The sequence below is a fragment of the Arvicanthis niloticus genome, chromosome 24 (genome assembly GCF_011762505.2).
Source record: "Arvicanthis niloticus isolate mArvNil1 chromosome 24, mArvNil1.pat.X, whole genome shotgun sequence".
Lineage (NCBI taxonomy): Eukaryota > Metazoa > Chordata > Mammalia > Rodentia > Muridae > Arvicanthis > Arvicanthis niloticus.
The window spans coordinates 32,791,916-32,806,668 of record NC_133432.1 but is presented as its reverse complement, the minus strand read 5'-3'; the positions used below and the strand labels follow the sequence as shown (position 1 = coordinate 32,806,668).

Sequence of the window (14,753 nt, the reverse complement as noted above, 5' to 3'; positions counted from 1 at the left end):
TCAAGCTTGATATCGTTCAACATGGGAATTCACCTAAATGTTTACCACCCAATCTCTGCTTCATCTTATATATAGGGTCCTTATAGATGAATTAGTGAGTGAATGAATGAAGGAAATTCATGTCCCCAGAGGAATGTGGTACTTGGATCTATCAATGTTGCCCACAAAGGAAGTAGGCTGGTAGGACAGTGTGGTGGTTTGAATGGGATCCCTCAGGAGTCTCTGGCATGTAAATACTAGATCCCCAGGAGTCTCTGGCATGTAAATACTAGATCCCCAGTAGGTAGCTATTTAGGGAGTATTAAGAGCTATAGTCTAGCTGAAGGAAGTACATTACTCTGTGTGTGTGTGTGTGTGTGTGTGTGTGTGTGTGTGTGTGTGTGTGTAAGAGAGAGAAAGAGAGAGAGAGAGAGAGAGAGAGAGAGAGAGAGAGAGTCCTCATATGGCCTCCATCTTGTCTTCTGAAACATGGTCTTTCACTGGGACCTGGAACTCACCAAGTAGGCTAGGCTGACTAGCCAGTGGCCCACCTGTCTCTACCTCCCCAGTGCTGGGATTATAAGTATTATGTCCCCACAATGGCTTTTCAAAAATGTGCACTCCAGGGCTTGAACCCAGGTCCTCCTGCTTGTCCAGCGGGCACTTTTCTGACTAAGCCATCTCCCTAGGTCCCTCTTCTGAGCCTTTTTGCAACATTCTCCATCTCTTGTAAGAAAGTGATGGTTCTAATCTTCGCAACAGGAAGGTAGATCGAAGCCAGGGAACAAGGATGTAGAAAGAGCCCAGTCTGTCCTTGGTCATTTCTCCCAAAGGGCTAAAGACATAAAAGCAAGTTCAACAGCCATCCCAGATGGAAGACTCCTTTGAACATGCTCACACCTCCCCTGTATCTGCCTTTCTTTCCAAAGCTGTGAGCTGTAACTCAGGAAATCTACTGGGGTTCCTGGAGACAGTGATGGCTCCTCCAGGCAGCACCACCCCTCTGTGAGTCAGTAACAGTGTGTGGAGAGCTATGGCTTCCTCGAGGGGTTTGGGCCAGTCTTCTAGGGACAGAGATTCCCCTTAGAGCCAGGGTTTGCGGTTTTAGTTCCCTGGGCCTCTGGAAGGGCTCCTCAAGTTAACCACAGAGGTGGCCTGAAACACCACTGTCTAGGCCCCGCCTCAAACCTGCAGACTCTGGGAGCTCTGGCCAGATAATGTGGGTTTAGGAGCCTCTAGGGCAGCTCTCAACCTGGTGGTCATGACCCCTTTGGGGTCAAACAATCTTTTTACAGGTGTCAAACATCAGATATCCTGCATATCAGATATTTATTTCCATTATGATTCAAAACAGTAGCAAAACTATAGCTATAAAGTAGCAATGAAAATAATGTTATGGCGGGGGGCGGGGTCACCACAACATGAGGGATTGCAGCAGTAAGAAGAAGAATCCTAAGATTCTCAGTCACTGGTCCATGAACTGTGACATGAGGTTACTGCCCAAGGACCTTTGTCCCAATTATTTTCCACTCTCCCCCTCCCTTTTTTCTTCCCCTCTTTCTGTTTCCTTCCTCCTCCACCTCTCTGCTTTCTTTCCACCCTTATTTGGAAGGTCCCTCACTGGCTCCTCCCTTGTCCCCCTTTCCCTCCCCTCCCTTCCTCCCACTGGTCTGACTTGCACTCTGTCTCTAGTTATAACCTAACTCCTGAATAGAGAAAAGCCCCACACCACAAACCCTCCCCTTCTGAGCAGACACATCAGCTGCTCCTTGCAAGACCTCCGCTGACAACACCAGGTCAGACACTCCCTGCAGCCCGTACCCTCCATCCAGCCTGCAAGTCAGACACATGAAGGCGATTCAAAGCTCATTCTAGCAAATGCTGGCTGTCACTAAGAGTCACCTCCTTGAATGAAGGAAGTAGCTGACTCGGGACAGGCTAGAGGGTTACGGGACAGCCCTGCTTTCCCGCCCCTCTGCTTCCTGCCCTGCCGAGATGTGAACAAGCAGAATCTGCTCCTTCAACCACATGTGGGAACCACTCTCCTCCATGATGGACTGTATCCCCTCAGACCACGAGCCTAACAGAACCTTCCTGAAGTCACTGCTTGGTCACAGCAATGCCATAGTATAGAAGGAAGGGAGGAAGGAAAGAAAGAAGGGAGGAAGAGCAGCAGTGATGGAAGAACAAGAGGTTAATTAAAGGAAGCTTTGGGCTGGAGCGATGGCTCAGTGGGTAACAGTGCTCCATGCAAAGGACCAGAGTTTAGTTCTCAGCATCCATATCAAGTAGATCACAAATATCTGGAACAGTGCCCTCTTCTGGCCTCTGAGGGCACTGCACTCATGCACAGACCCACCCACCTGCACATACACACATAATTTTAAAAAAATCTTTAAAAAAATGGAGAAAACCTGGGCCGACATGAATCTGCTCCACTAGGGTGTAAGATGAGCCATATAAAGTTTGATAACACTGTGGAGGAGAAAGTCGTGAGGCTTTATGAGCAGGAGGACATAGGCCTCGGGCGTCTGCAAGAAGGCTGACCTCTGTGTTCCACTTATCTTCTCCTATGAGACCTGTCACTCAGCTTGACAATACGAGGAGCCTCGGGTGATGCGGTAGCACTGGCTGAATTCAGCATAGGATGAAATTACAGCTCACTGTCCAATGTGATTTTTATATTCTAACTCGCCTGGTTGTATTATTAAGATAACACGACCTCATCTGTCATGGGGAAGCCATGAAATTAGAAGTATTAACAGGATAAAATGTCATCATTTCTTCTGTCTTTATCCTCAGGACCAAGGCCAGTTCTCTGGGTGGGGGCTGTGGGTTCACATAATTCTTACTGTTGGTGTTTAGTTGTCTGTATGTCTTTGAGACAGACTCTCATGTAGCCTAGGCTAGCCTTGAACTTACTGTGCATCCCAGGATGACCCTGACTTTCTGATCTTCCTGCTTCTGTAGGCTTGCACCACTATGCCTAACTTTGCTATGCTGGGGATAGAGCTCAGAGCTTTGTGCACAGTAGGTGATCAATCTACTGAATCACACCCTCAGGCCAGCCAATGCTATTCTTCAGGGAGCTAAAGACCGAATAGTCAGCATTTCAGAGGATAAAAGTGTCTGAGCTTGGACTCCTGTGTGGGGCTATGTGCTATGAGGACTGTACTTCTGTGTTCCCTTCTGGATGGTACGATCTCTGACTAGCTCTGGGACCACTCTGCCCGGAGACAACTCCCCTCATTCTGACAATATTCGAGGTGAGAGCTCGTCCCAGTTACACTGCCTCTGGCAGCTTTGCAATCCCATGCAAGACAATGTGGGCCTTTGCCACAATGGCATGCCCCATTCTCCCTGTCCTAAAAGGTCCAATTTCTAATACTAGGGACAGAGGTATCTATCTGACCTTAATGTGGATTCATGTGCATCTGTTTCTCCTAGTAACCCGGTGGAATGAAATGAATATGCCTTTCAGACAGGAGACAGGAGCTCATTAAATGCAAGAATTACTGGCTGCCCGCTAGCAGGTGGATGCACGTATTACAACCTATACGCCGGCTGTTACCGTTAATTCCGGGTCATTCTGGGCTATGACTGAGCTCCTGTGTTGTTTGCTTCTCGCCGTTTCTGATACACCCGGATATTCACACTTCATTAAACATCTTGAGCACATCACAAGGACAACAAATCTTTTACAAATACTCTTGAGCATTCTTTTATGGCCTTTATAAGGAACTAACACTTTACAAGTTCTATACGTCTCTTTCTAAACTTATCCCTGCCCCCTCTCCCCAATTCTTAATAGAGCTTCTTCCCTGCCAGTTAGCTTTCTTAGTGCTGCTGCATAGGCCACGAGGGAGGAGACTCAGCCAGTGGACCCTGTGTGTAATATACCAACTTGCCAAGCAAGATGTGCCATCAGTGCAACAGTGGAATGACTATTACTGGGATAGTCAACTACTTTCTTACTAAATTTGAAGTCCCTCTGCAGGACAGAATCATACCAGGTACCATGAGCCTTGTCAAAAGCTCGTGGCTTGGGAAGTGATAGGTCCTAGGGAGGGGCCTACTACTGTCACTGTGGCGTACAGGGTTGCGTTCACGCACATACACGGAATAGATAAGTAAGTAAAGAAATAAGAAGTCCCTGCGAAGTGAATAGTAACTGAATGTAAGGTTCGTTCAGAGATGATGGAAGGTGAGACATCTAGTAGCTAGTGTGGCAGGTAACAACCAACGATTGAGTCCAACAAGAAACTATTTCCTAGACACAACACTGAGAACAAGAGACACTGCATTCTAAGTGTGGCCTTGTGACTCTACACTGTAGTGACGGGTTCAGGTAAGAGAGGTCGTGGATAGGGTAGTGAGGTGTGTGTGTGTAGACAACTGTACCATTGCTGGCTTGATGAATGATCATTGTTTCTTAGTGGCGGAGCCATTACTAAGTTCCCATGTTCTAGTGCATCAATAACCCCCTGCCCACGTTCATACGAGTGACCCTGAAAAACCTCAGTGGATCACAAAGCAAACAAGTCATAACAGCAGGAGGAGTGGGAGACAATATTAGGAGGACATTGTCTGGACAGAGCGGGAGGGAGGTAAGAGTGGGCAGTGGGGGAGAATATGAGCTAACCATGAGACTGTCAAAGGACATGTCATAAGATATGAATGAAGTGACATGCTTGAAGCTTCCTGTCTGTTAGGGTTTCTATTGATGTGATCAGAAAACAAACAACTGAACAGAAAACCCATGACCATTAGAAGCCCTAGGAAGAAAGGGTTTGTCTCATTCAAACACAGGCCATCAACAAAGACAGTCAAGGCAGGGACCCAAGGAGGGCAGGACCTGGAGCCAGAACTGAAGCAGAGGCCATGGAGGCGTGCTGCTTGCTGGATTGCTCCTTCTGGCTTGTTAGGCTTGTCTTCTTATGCACCTCAGCCCCCAGGGGGGTGCTGCTTGCCATTGGTTAGCCCCTCAGACATTAATCATCAGTCAAGAAAATGTTTTGTCTACAGACGTGTCTGCAGGCCAACTCTATAGTAGTGCTTTCTTGATTAAGATTCCTTTTTCCCAGAGGATCCTACCTTGTGTCAGGTTGATACACAGGCTTCACTGTATGACCAACTCTCCACGCCAGCCTTGGCCTAAGCTGCATCTCTGAATACACCTGCTTATTGGTACATCTGGTACCAGGTTACTGCCTCAGGTTCTCTGCAACATTGTTCAGTGTATCTCCTGGTCACACAGGGGGAAGCCACCAGAGACATAGCCAGGGACATTTTTAACTAAGAAATGTCCCCCATAGGGACATTTTTAACTAAACATGGGAAGAAAGGCTGTGTGGTCTGGCTCCTATATGAGCTGGAGTCTATAAGCAAGGCACTAGGGGGCATTGCTTTGGCAAGGCAGGATGCAGATCACACACACACTTGTACCAATTTCTTTTCTAGTTTCTTTTCTGTTGCTATGATGAAACACACTAAGCAGAAGCAACTTAGGGGGAGAAAGTGTTTAGTTCATCTTATACTTTCAGGTCTATCAGGGAAGTCAGTGCAGAAACACAAGGTAGAATTTGAAACAGAAATCATGGAGGACTTCTGCTTACCAGCTAGCATACAGGCTTATGCTCAGCTGACTTCATTTTAATTGTGTTATGGGTATGAGTGCCTTTGTCTGTCTGTATATGTACTACATATGCACACTGCCCCCAGAGCCCAACAGAGGGCGCTAGATCTACTAGAAATGGAATTACAGATGGTTGTGGGTACTGGGAATTGAACCTGGACTCTCTTGAGGAATATCCAGTGCCCTTAAGTACTGAGCCATCTCTCCAGCCCCCAGCTACCTTTCTAATACAGCCCAGACCCACTTAACTAAGGATGGTGCTCCCCACAGCTCTCTCATACAAGGTCAGCTGCAGGATACAGATGCCAAAACTCACACCCACTCCACACACTGAGCTCTGTGCCTAGGCTCAGGCGTCCTGCTCATACCAGTGTCTGACTTATAGCTAGTTATATTCTGATGGTCTTGTGGGAGCATTCTCTATAAGGGATATCAGTCAAATCAGACGGACACCAACACTACTGAAATTCATCATTCTTTAAACTGTAGGACACAGATAATTAGTGGATCAGGCAATCAATGCAATGGCCTAGTGTATGTGTGTGTGTGTGTGTAAAACAAATTCCTTATTGTGCATTGTAATAAAAAAAATTCCAGTGGCCACTGCACAGCCACCTGTCATGTGAGTGTAAGGGAGATGACATCTGTTTTATTTTTATTTCATATACAAGCTACAGAAAAAAAACCCTGAGAGCATCTCCACCAGGCTTGATATATGCAGAATGTAAAAAAGAACAGCAAATTCTAGCGCTGGCAGAGCATTGCAGTGAGGCCCTGGTCTGAAGGGGGTGAGCTGAGTGATTTCTATATTCCAGTCTTTCCCAGCATTTTCTAGCTACATGATCCAGGGGAAAGACAGCCATCTCTCTGAGCTTCCACTTATTTCCCTCTGTAAAATGGGAGGCACATGCTCTCTGTGTCTATTAATAGATGGTAACTAAAATCAGGTAATGAGTGGAAAAGCAGAGGCAGGGTAAGGGATGCTGGTCCAGAGGCAGGGTAAGGGATGCTGGTCCAGAGGCAGGATAAGGGATGCTAGTACAGTGTCCTCCCACTGACCGAACCTCTCCATTCCTGCAAACTCCAGGAGAGCACATTAAGCCCCCACCCAATAGATTAGCCTGTATCCACTCTGCTTGGCTTTTAGTATTTTGGGTAACCCTGGAAGGATCTGGAGCGTCACGCTGTTTAGAAAGAGAGCCTGAGGTTAGAGCATCTCTGGGGTTGGGGAAACAAATCTTTTGCACAGCGTCATCTAATGCCACTGTGAGAATTTCCCAAGAGGGGATCAGAACAGAGCTTTGCAGACGGGGTTCATTTATAATCCTTACTTTAGAAAACCTTTCAAAGCCCAAGTGAGCACTTAGGGGCTTTGCTAATGTTCTCAAAATGTGGATAACCAAATGTTTTTTTCTCCATTTCTTTTAAAATATAAAATATTTCTCCTTCATTACAAGGTAATGTTCTGAGACTGGAATGAATCATGATAGCACAAATATACCTGTCACAAAAAGGAAAATGATAAAGCAAGTAAAAGCAGGGGAAAGGGGAAACATTGGTACACTCCAAGCGGTGATTTATTGTATAATTCATCTTTGGACCCTTGATAGAAAAATCAACATCTGTGTCTTAATGGATCTGTTTTTTAAAATGAATAGAGGGAGTCTGCTAATCTACATGGGTTTGCTTTGGAACATAACTGTAATCTATTATATTTGTGTGGATATAATACATATATATCATATTGTATAGAAATATACAATATATATTATACCATATGTGCATGTATGAGTATGAGCCTGTGGGAGTCTGGGTAGGTGTATGTCATGGCACATGTATGGAAGTAAGAAAACAACTTGGCCGGCTGGTGAGATGGCTCAGTGGTTAAGAACACCAACTGCTCTTCAGGAGGTCATGAGCTCAAATCCCAGCAACCACATGGTGGCTCGCAACCATCTGTAATGAGATCTGATGCCCTCATATGGGTGTCTAAAAACAGCTACAGTGTACTTTCGGCTGGAGTGAGTGGGGCCAGAGCAAGAGGAAAGAAAACAACTTGGGTGGCAGTCATTACCCCTAACCTTTTCTGAGACAGAATCTGTTGTTCACTGCTAGTTGAATGCCACCGGCTGATTCTTCTGCCTCTGCCTCTCATCTCCTGGTACAAGTGCACGCTTGTGCTACTGAGCCTGGCTTTTCCGTGGTTCTGAGGGGTCTGAACTCAGGACATCAGGCTTAGGCAGTGAGCGTTTCACTTTCTTCCTTATTCTCTAGTCCCTTGCTTTATTTCTGAGGAACAGTCTCTCACTAAACCTGGAACTCACTGGCTTGGCTGCACTGGCTGGCAAGTACAGTGAGACTCTGTGGTCTTCCTCTCTCTGCTTCCCTAGTGTTGGGGCTTCAGGCATGTGCCATCATGCCCAGCTTCTTACATGGGTTCTGGGGTCCAAGCTCTGGCCCTCACTTGGTCCACTGAACTATCTTCCTAGCCCATGGATTATATTTTATACTGCAGGTGAGACACACACACACACACACACACACACACACACACACACACTGAAAACCTAATAGCTACATATCATTCCTTCCCCAGCCTTTCGTGGCCTTTTGAGCCATTTTGAGCAATGCCAATGGTGGAAGCCAGACACCTTGTCAGCGTCGTCCCTCACGTGGGACCTCCGCTGGCTTTGATGACTCCGTTCTTCCCCTCTCCTTCTACGAGACTAGAAAGCCGCTGAAGCAGACAGCAGCACGAGAGATATGCTTCTAATTACGCCAAGCGTTTCGACTGCTGAAGCTACACACCGCAGAGCTTTCCCCCTCTGGAAACCAAAAGTGTTATTGATTTCTGGGAGCGCTATGAAATGCGAGTTACTTTCCACTGCCTTTTGGGTCATCATGATGGAAATCTGACAGGCAGCTCCCCGTGTGCTGGGGATCCCGGCCTTACACTTCTACAGAGCAGCCAACCTTTCTTCTGACCCCTTGGAAAGTTCACTTGGCTCAAACCATATTAGAGCAGCGGTGCTCAATTTGTAAGTTAATATGTTCTGTTTAAAATGCTTCCAGCAGAGGAGGTCAGGGAGGCACTGCTGTGAAATCTATTACATGATACTGATGGAGAAGCTACAGGGGTGGTGGATGGAAGCAAGACAGGTGGCGTCACAGAAGTTAGAAAGTTCTTATCAGGCAATCCTGTGTGCCCAGGGTACCAGTCAGGGCTGAGAACCTGCTAAGGACGGGCTTATGGAGACAGCTCAGTGAGTAAGTATTTCTCCCTCAAGTGTGAGGACCAGAGTTTGGATCCTCAGAACCCACCAAAGATCCAGGCAGGCATGGTGGTCTCCTCTAAACCCAGCACCCAGGAGGCCAAGACAGGTAGACCCTAGGACAAACAGAACTGCCTAGCTGGACTAGACAGACTTGGTGACCTGCAGAGTCAGCCAGGGACCTGATCAGTAAGTAAGGTAAACAGAAAGTGGGGAGGACACTGAAAGTCAAATTACACACACACACACACAACACGTGAACACCCCACTCCCATCACGAACACACACACACACACACACACACACACACACACACACACACACACACACACGGGGAAAACCCACAATGAGCCAGGCAGCACTATGCACCATGGAGCCCAATACAACTCAGTACCAGAAGAGCCGGGGGTGTGTGGCAGGTGAGTGGTGGATTCAATTACTTCAGGACTCCGCACCACACTGGGCTCTACCCAGGGTGGGAATAACTTGCCTGCCTTCCTGAAGGGTCTTCCTGGAAGGAAACACACATTCGAGATAAAAAATGCATGTGCAGGAAGGAGCTGGGGAAACTGTGGTTGCTTCGCTTGGCTGCTGGTGCCCAGCAGGCAGCTTGTGAGCATCCCCCCCTCCCACCCCTGAGAATTTACCAGAGTCCCACATCCAGCAAGCAGCCACATAAGCTACAAGTTCTTTCCCCAGTGGTCCCCCAGGGCACTTTCCTGACCTCTTTGAAGGAAGAGGGGATAGACTAAAATTCCTCCCTCCCCAGCTGAGCACTCCCAGCCTCCCTCAGTGTCTCCAGATTGACTGCCAAATTATGTTTCCACACACGCCCATGATTTCCCAAATGAAGCTGACAATTAATTTTATGAGTTATTCTTTTCTCTTTTAATATGCAAGCATTTAAATTTCCCCCCTTTCTGCTTGAAGGACCTACTCCAGGCTTTTTCAGCGCATAGCTCCAACAGCTGTAGGACACTCCAGGGACAGTAAGTGGCCTCCTAGCAGCAAAGGAAGTGTGGATCAGCTATTGCCCACAGAGCCCTCCTGTGTCTAGGATTAAGCTTCAGGGTCTGTAGAGGGGGCAACGGAAGTCATGCCCAAGAGGGGCTGTGCACTTGAAGGCCTGCTCATTCCAATCAGGGAACTAGGGAGCAACCCAAGCACCACCCCCACTACCCCCACCACAGTGCTGAGCCTTAGTCTTCTCTGCAGGTTCATACTGCTGGAGCCAAACAGGAGCCACATTGTTACACATTGTTACTAAGTCTCCGCACCTTACAAGAACTGTATCTGTTTCCTAAGCCCAATGCATCGTGCAAATCATGTTTTTCAGCCTGTGCTGAACTTGTAACCCATGAGGTATACGCACCCCTTTCCCTTGCTAAGCTCCTGAACACCTATGATGCCTCCCTTCCACAGGATGTATCCTTACACTACACAGGTAGCCTTGAGCCTGTGTCTCCTGCTCCTCTGTCCAGGTGCTAACAGCCAATTATCTCACCGGCTGTTTCCTGTCAACTCTAACCCTTCCTCATAAAAGGGACCTCAAAAGTCAGTTAGGGGCTGCTAGACCTGAGGGGAGGGGGATTATTTCCACAACTGTCTGACTAAAGCAATAAAGCTCACAAAGGATTGGCCAGGAGACTGCCTCCCCCTAAGCTGGGGTTTCAGAGAGCAGCCATGCGATGGTGGTTCCGGGTTCTATGACAAAGCAGGCTGAGCAAGGCATGACTTCCTCTAGTGATGGCGATTGTAAGCAGAAATAAACCCTCTCCTCCTGGAGCTGCTTTGCTTGTAGTTACTTTAATCACAATAGCAGAAACTCTAACTAAGACCTAAGACATCTTCCAGTTCAGCATGTTCAATTTGCCACTCCCGCTAAACCGGGTCATCATGGCTCTCAAGTGCCAAGGACACACCAGCCGAAGTCTCTAATCTCAAAGTCCTTTTTAATTAGGCCTCAATTTCCCTGGCAGCAACCAGAGCTCAAGTGCTCTGGCAATACAATGAGGTAGTCACAGTTAATGATAATAAGGTGTAGCCCATAGCCATGATCATAATTTTATAAAGATTTGTTTTATTTTTAATGACATGCATTTGCATGTGAGTGGAGTGCTCACTGAGGCCAGAAGAAGTCCCTAGATCCCTTGGAGCTAGAGTTACAGACAGCTTTAAGTTGTCCAACATGGAGACGGTAGATGCCTCTAACCACTGAGCCCTCTCTCCAGCCCCCATGTTAGTCATTTTAAGTGTCTCTGAGTTTATTGTTACTTTATTAAACAGACTCAGTAAAGCAGGCATTTATTGTGCAGGTTGTCCACTGTTTGCCCCTTTAAATGGGTGGTCAGGAGTTCCTTGCAAATGGACAGGTCCTGCCCAGCTGTCCAGCATTTTAATATTTCTGCTACTTGCTGGGCAGGCAGCACTGACTGGTTTTAATTTATAAAGGAGGATTTATGGACTCTTGGATGACAACCGACAGCCAATCAATAAGGGCTGATAATAACAGCATGTAATATCAAGGAACATTAGGTCTGAGGCAGGATTTGGGTAGAGAAGTGGGCAGTTAGAAACCTTATCATTTGAAAAAAGGTCATGGCCCTGGTAGCAATCAAAATGCCCAAGCAAATAAAGCCACACCTGTGAACTGAGAACCCATCTACCGCTGCCCGAGAACGAGGGGAAATCCTGTCCCCCAGCCAGGATTGGGGTTGCCGTAGACCAATGTGGACATTAAAAAAAGGGGCCTATTTATTACTGTTCAGGACAACAATGTCATGTGCCTGTGAATGTCACCCAGCTGCCCGGGGCTGCAGCTGGGGAATCTTCCAGAAAGTAGAGAAGGAGTTATTCTCTCTTGAAAGGCTTAACTCTAAATCTTGGGGCTGAGTCTTAGCCTGTGTATGTTGAGGACCTCCTGGCCTTCTGACATTCTTCCTGAGTATTTGTTTGAGGGGTGAGAGAGCTTTTGCTGATCTTACATTGTTGGCATATATAATATAGGAAGAAAAGCACACAACTTGTGAATTCTAGTCCCAGCAATTATATTGCATAAACTAAAGCATAATTGTCAATGGCTGTTCGCTTCGGAAGGTAACCATAGTGACATGGTGAACTGGACTGACCCCTTGACCGAAACCACAATGGCAGTCCATTTAGGAAAGTCTGAATTCCCAGAACTTCTGGAGTCCCCATATATGACATGATAGGCTCTTCTGTCCCCAGATCCCAGAGGAACACAGGCTGCAAGGAAGCTATGCAGATCCTTAGCAGGGAGACTGCAGTTTAGGAATTGGCGAGGAGAGTAAATTCCATTGACTTCTGTACTAGTTAGATTTTCCCTTAAGGTTTGGAAACTGAAGCTCCCAGAGAAATAAAACACATATGCACAAAACCTTCTACGAGGTTGACTGGCTGATCAGAACGGCTGTGAGTTTGTAGAGTTGGATGTTGCAAGTCCAGAGCCAAAGCACCTTGGGCTCTCTTTAGCCCTCGATTTCATCATTCCTAGCCCAGCTCCATGGATGACCTAACAAAAGACCTATAGCTTCCACCAACTCAGAGCCTAGGAATGGTATCAGACAGCCTCCGAGGCTGTGACAGCAACTGCCCTGCTTTTCTGTGAGCTTTCCACCAAGGCATTTGAACAGTGTCTTGATTTGTGACTTGCTTTGTTCTGCAACAGTGGAGCAATTTCTTTTGGAGCAACTCAAATCTGTATTCTCTGTCTATGGTCACTCATATCTGACTCCAAAACAAACAAGCTTTTACCCATTTTGACGTAAGACCTGTGTTTTCGTAGACACTTCCCTAGAGAGTTGCACATTTCAGTCAGACCTTGCCAACTCCAGTCCCCAGCTTCCCACAACTCCCCACCCCATTGCAGCTCACCTCCTTGTAAGGTGTACTCGGTCACTGCCCTGCTGAAGACACCCAGGCCTGCCCCGTTGTAGGCAGCCACCTGGATCTCGTACTGTGTCCAGATGATGAGGTCGGTGACCAGGCAGTAGTTCACCTCTGGGCTGCTGATATTCCTCTGCTGGTGTTCCCCAGGCAGGCCGGCCAGGCGGTACCTGCAGCAGAGAGAGCATGGGTGTGAGTACTGTAGGGACACCGCCCGCAGTGGACTGGGGTTATCTTGAGATGAAGGCAGAGGGAAGCAGGCATGACCTGGGCTTCAAGCTCAGCCCTGACAAGCGCTTGCCTTGGTCAGTGGCTTCATACACGCTACACTCTAATCTCATGGTGACCGTAAACACGAGGCAAAGTGGAGTGGGCTTGAACCTCTGTATGGTCGTGGGAAAGTTCTGTTGTTTTTGTTACTGTTGCCTTGAGAGCCTTACCACTGTAGCACAGCTGCCCCAGAACTTAACTTGTAGCCCAGGCTGGCCTCTGACTTGCGGTAATCTTCATATCTCAACCCCCCAAGTTCTGGGACTGCAAGCATGCACTGCTACACCCAGCCTGTTTTCCTTTTGAGAAAATGTAATAGAAATGTCCCCTACCCCCCAAAACAGAGAGACTAGCCAAGGTCACGCTTCAAGCCTGCAAGTGTCAGGTAAGGCTTAGGCTGCCCCTGCTACTGGAAGGAGGATATGGGGAGAGGGGAAGCCCTTGGAGCTCAAACGATGGCTTCCTCCTTCCCTCTGCTCTTCTTGCCCACTTCCCTTCCTTTTGAGACAGGGTTTTGCTATGCAGCCCAGGCTTGACTAGGATTCATGATCCCCCTACCTCAGCCTCCTGAACACCCGAATTACACAGATGTGTATTATTGTGTTCTAAAAATTCTGCATTTCGGGTGTGAACTGCTAAGTGTGTACAGTGACTATGAGTCAAGACTCCACAGCTGATCTCCGTGAGGGACGGAGGAAAGGCTGCCTCCTGAGGAGACTGCACTGTGGGGGGAAATCAGGAAGCCAGCGGTCTGTGTGCTCCCAGCCTCCTCTGTCCAAGTCCTCTGCTCTTTTCCATTTCAGAACAGTCTAGATTTGTCCAGAGATATCCCAGTCCTGTAGTAAGTGGCTTTGAAAAGGTGTTAACACTTCTAAAACATCTACAGGGCTAAGTATGACAAATTGGGTTTTTTTTTGGGGGGGGGGTGCTTTGTGAGTTCCTGATTAACGTGACCTTCAGTGCCCTGAGGCAGAAATTTAAAGTTGTTTAAAGTTGTATTTATTAACAAGATACTCACACAAGCCAGCTCTAAAAAAAAAGAAAAGAAAGAAAGCATGAATTCAGGGGCCAGCTTTTGTACTGTGGAAAGGCTTTTTTCCCTGCATTATTTTGATTAGCAAATGTTTTTCCATGATTCCGTTTATAGAAGTTAATGTACTGAAGTGGCTCAGTTAATTCACAGAGCTTTTCTGGATCAGTTCCCCTGGGTAAAACGAGAGACACGTACAGTCATCCTGAAGCTTCTCAAAGCATCCAGTTTCTAGCTCAGAACTTGCTCTTGCCTCTTGGAGATGCAGCTTTGTGTGATACCCAGAGAGAGGACATGACTGACAAGTATCCTCAGAGAGGAGGCATACCCGCTGACTTCTCACAGTATGCCCAAGTCACTGGGGTCTGACAGAACAGAGGGAAGGGACACACCCAGGATAGGAACTCCCAGGCCAGCAAGGTCACTGTGGTTGGAAAAACAAAACAAAAAAACAAAAAACCCAAGACCTGGAAATGCAGGTGTTTCTATATACGGTGACTTCCCTGAGGGGTATGCAAATGAGGCCATACAAGTTTCTTCTTGCAATCCAGGACTTTCTGAGGACATTCTTCCTGTCTTAGGGACCACTTGTGGTTGGTGAGGCCCACTTGGTAGGAAACAGAAATGATGAAGGCAGACAGCATTGAAGGCATGAAGGTTA

General features: G+C 47.3%; 1 protein-coding gene across 1 annotated transcript in view; it reads right to left on the bottom strand.

Moving 5' to 3' along the window:
* The window catches only part of Sdk1 (sidekick cell adhesion molecule 1), a 964,506-nt gene that overhangs the window by 195,411 nt on the left and 754,342 nt on the right, over window positions 1–14,753 (bottom strand). The window contains exon 17 of the mRNA XM_076923544.1: window positions 12,781–12,962. Coding sequence (XP_076779659.1) covers window positions 12,781–12,962 — 182 coding nt within the window. The remainder of the gene's footprint in view (window positions 1–12,780; window positions 12,963–14,753) is intronic.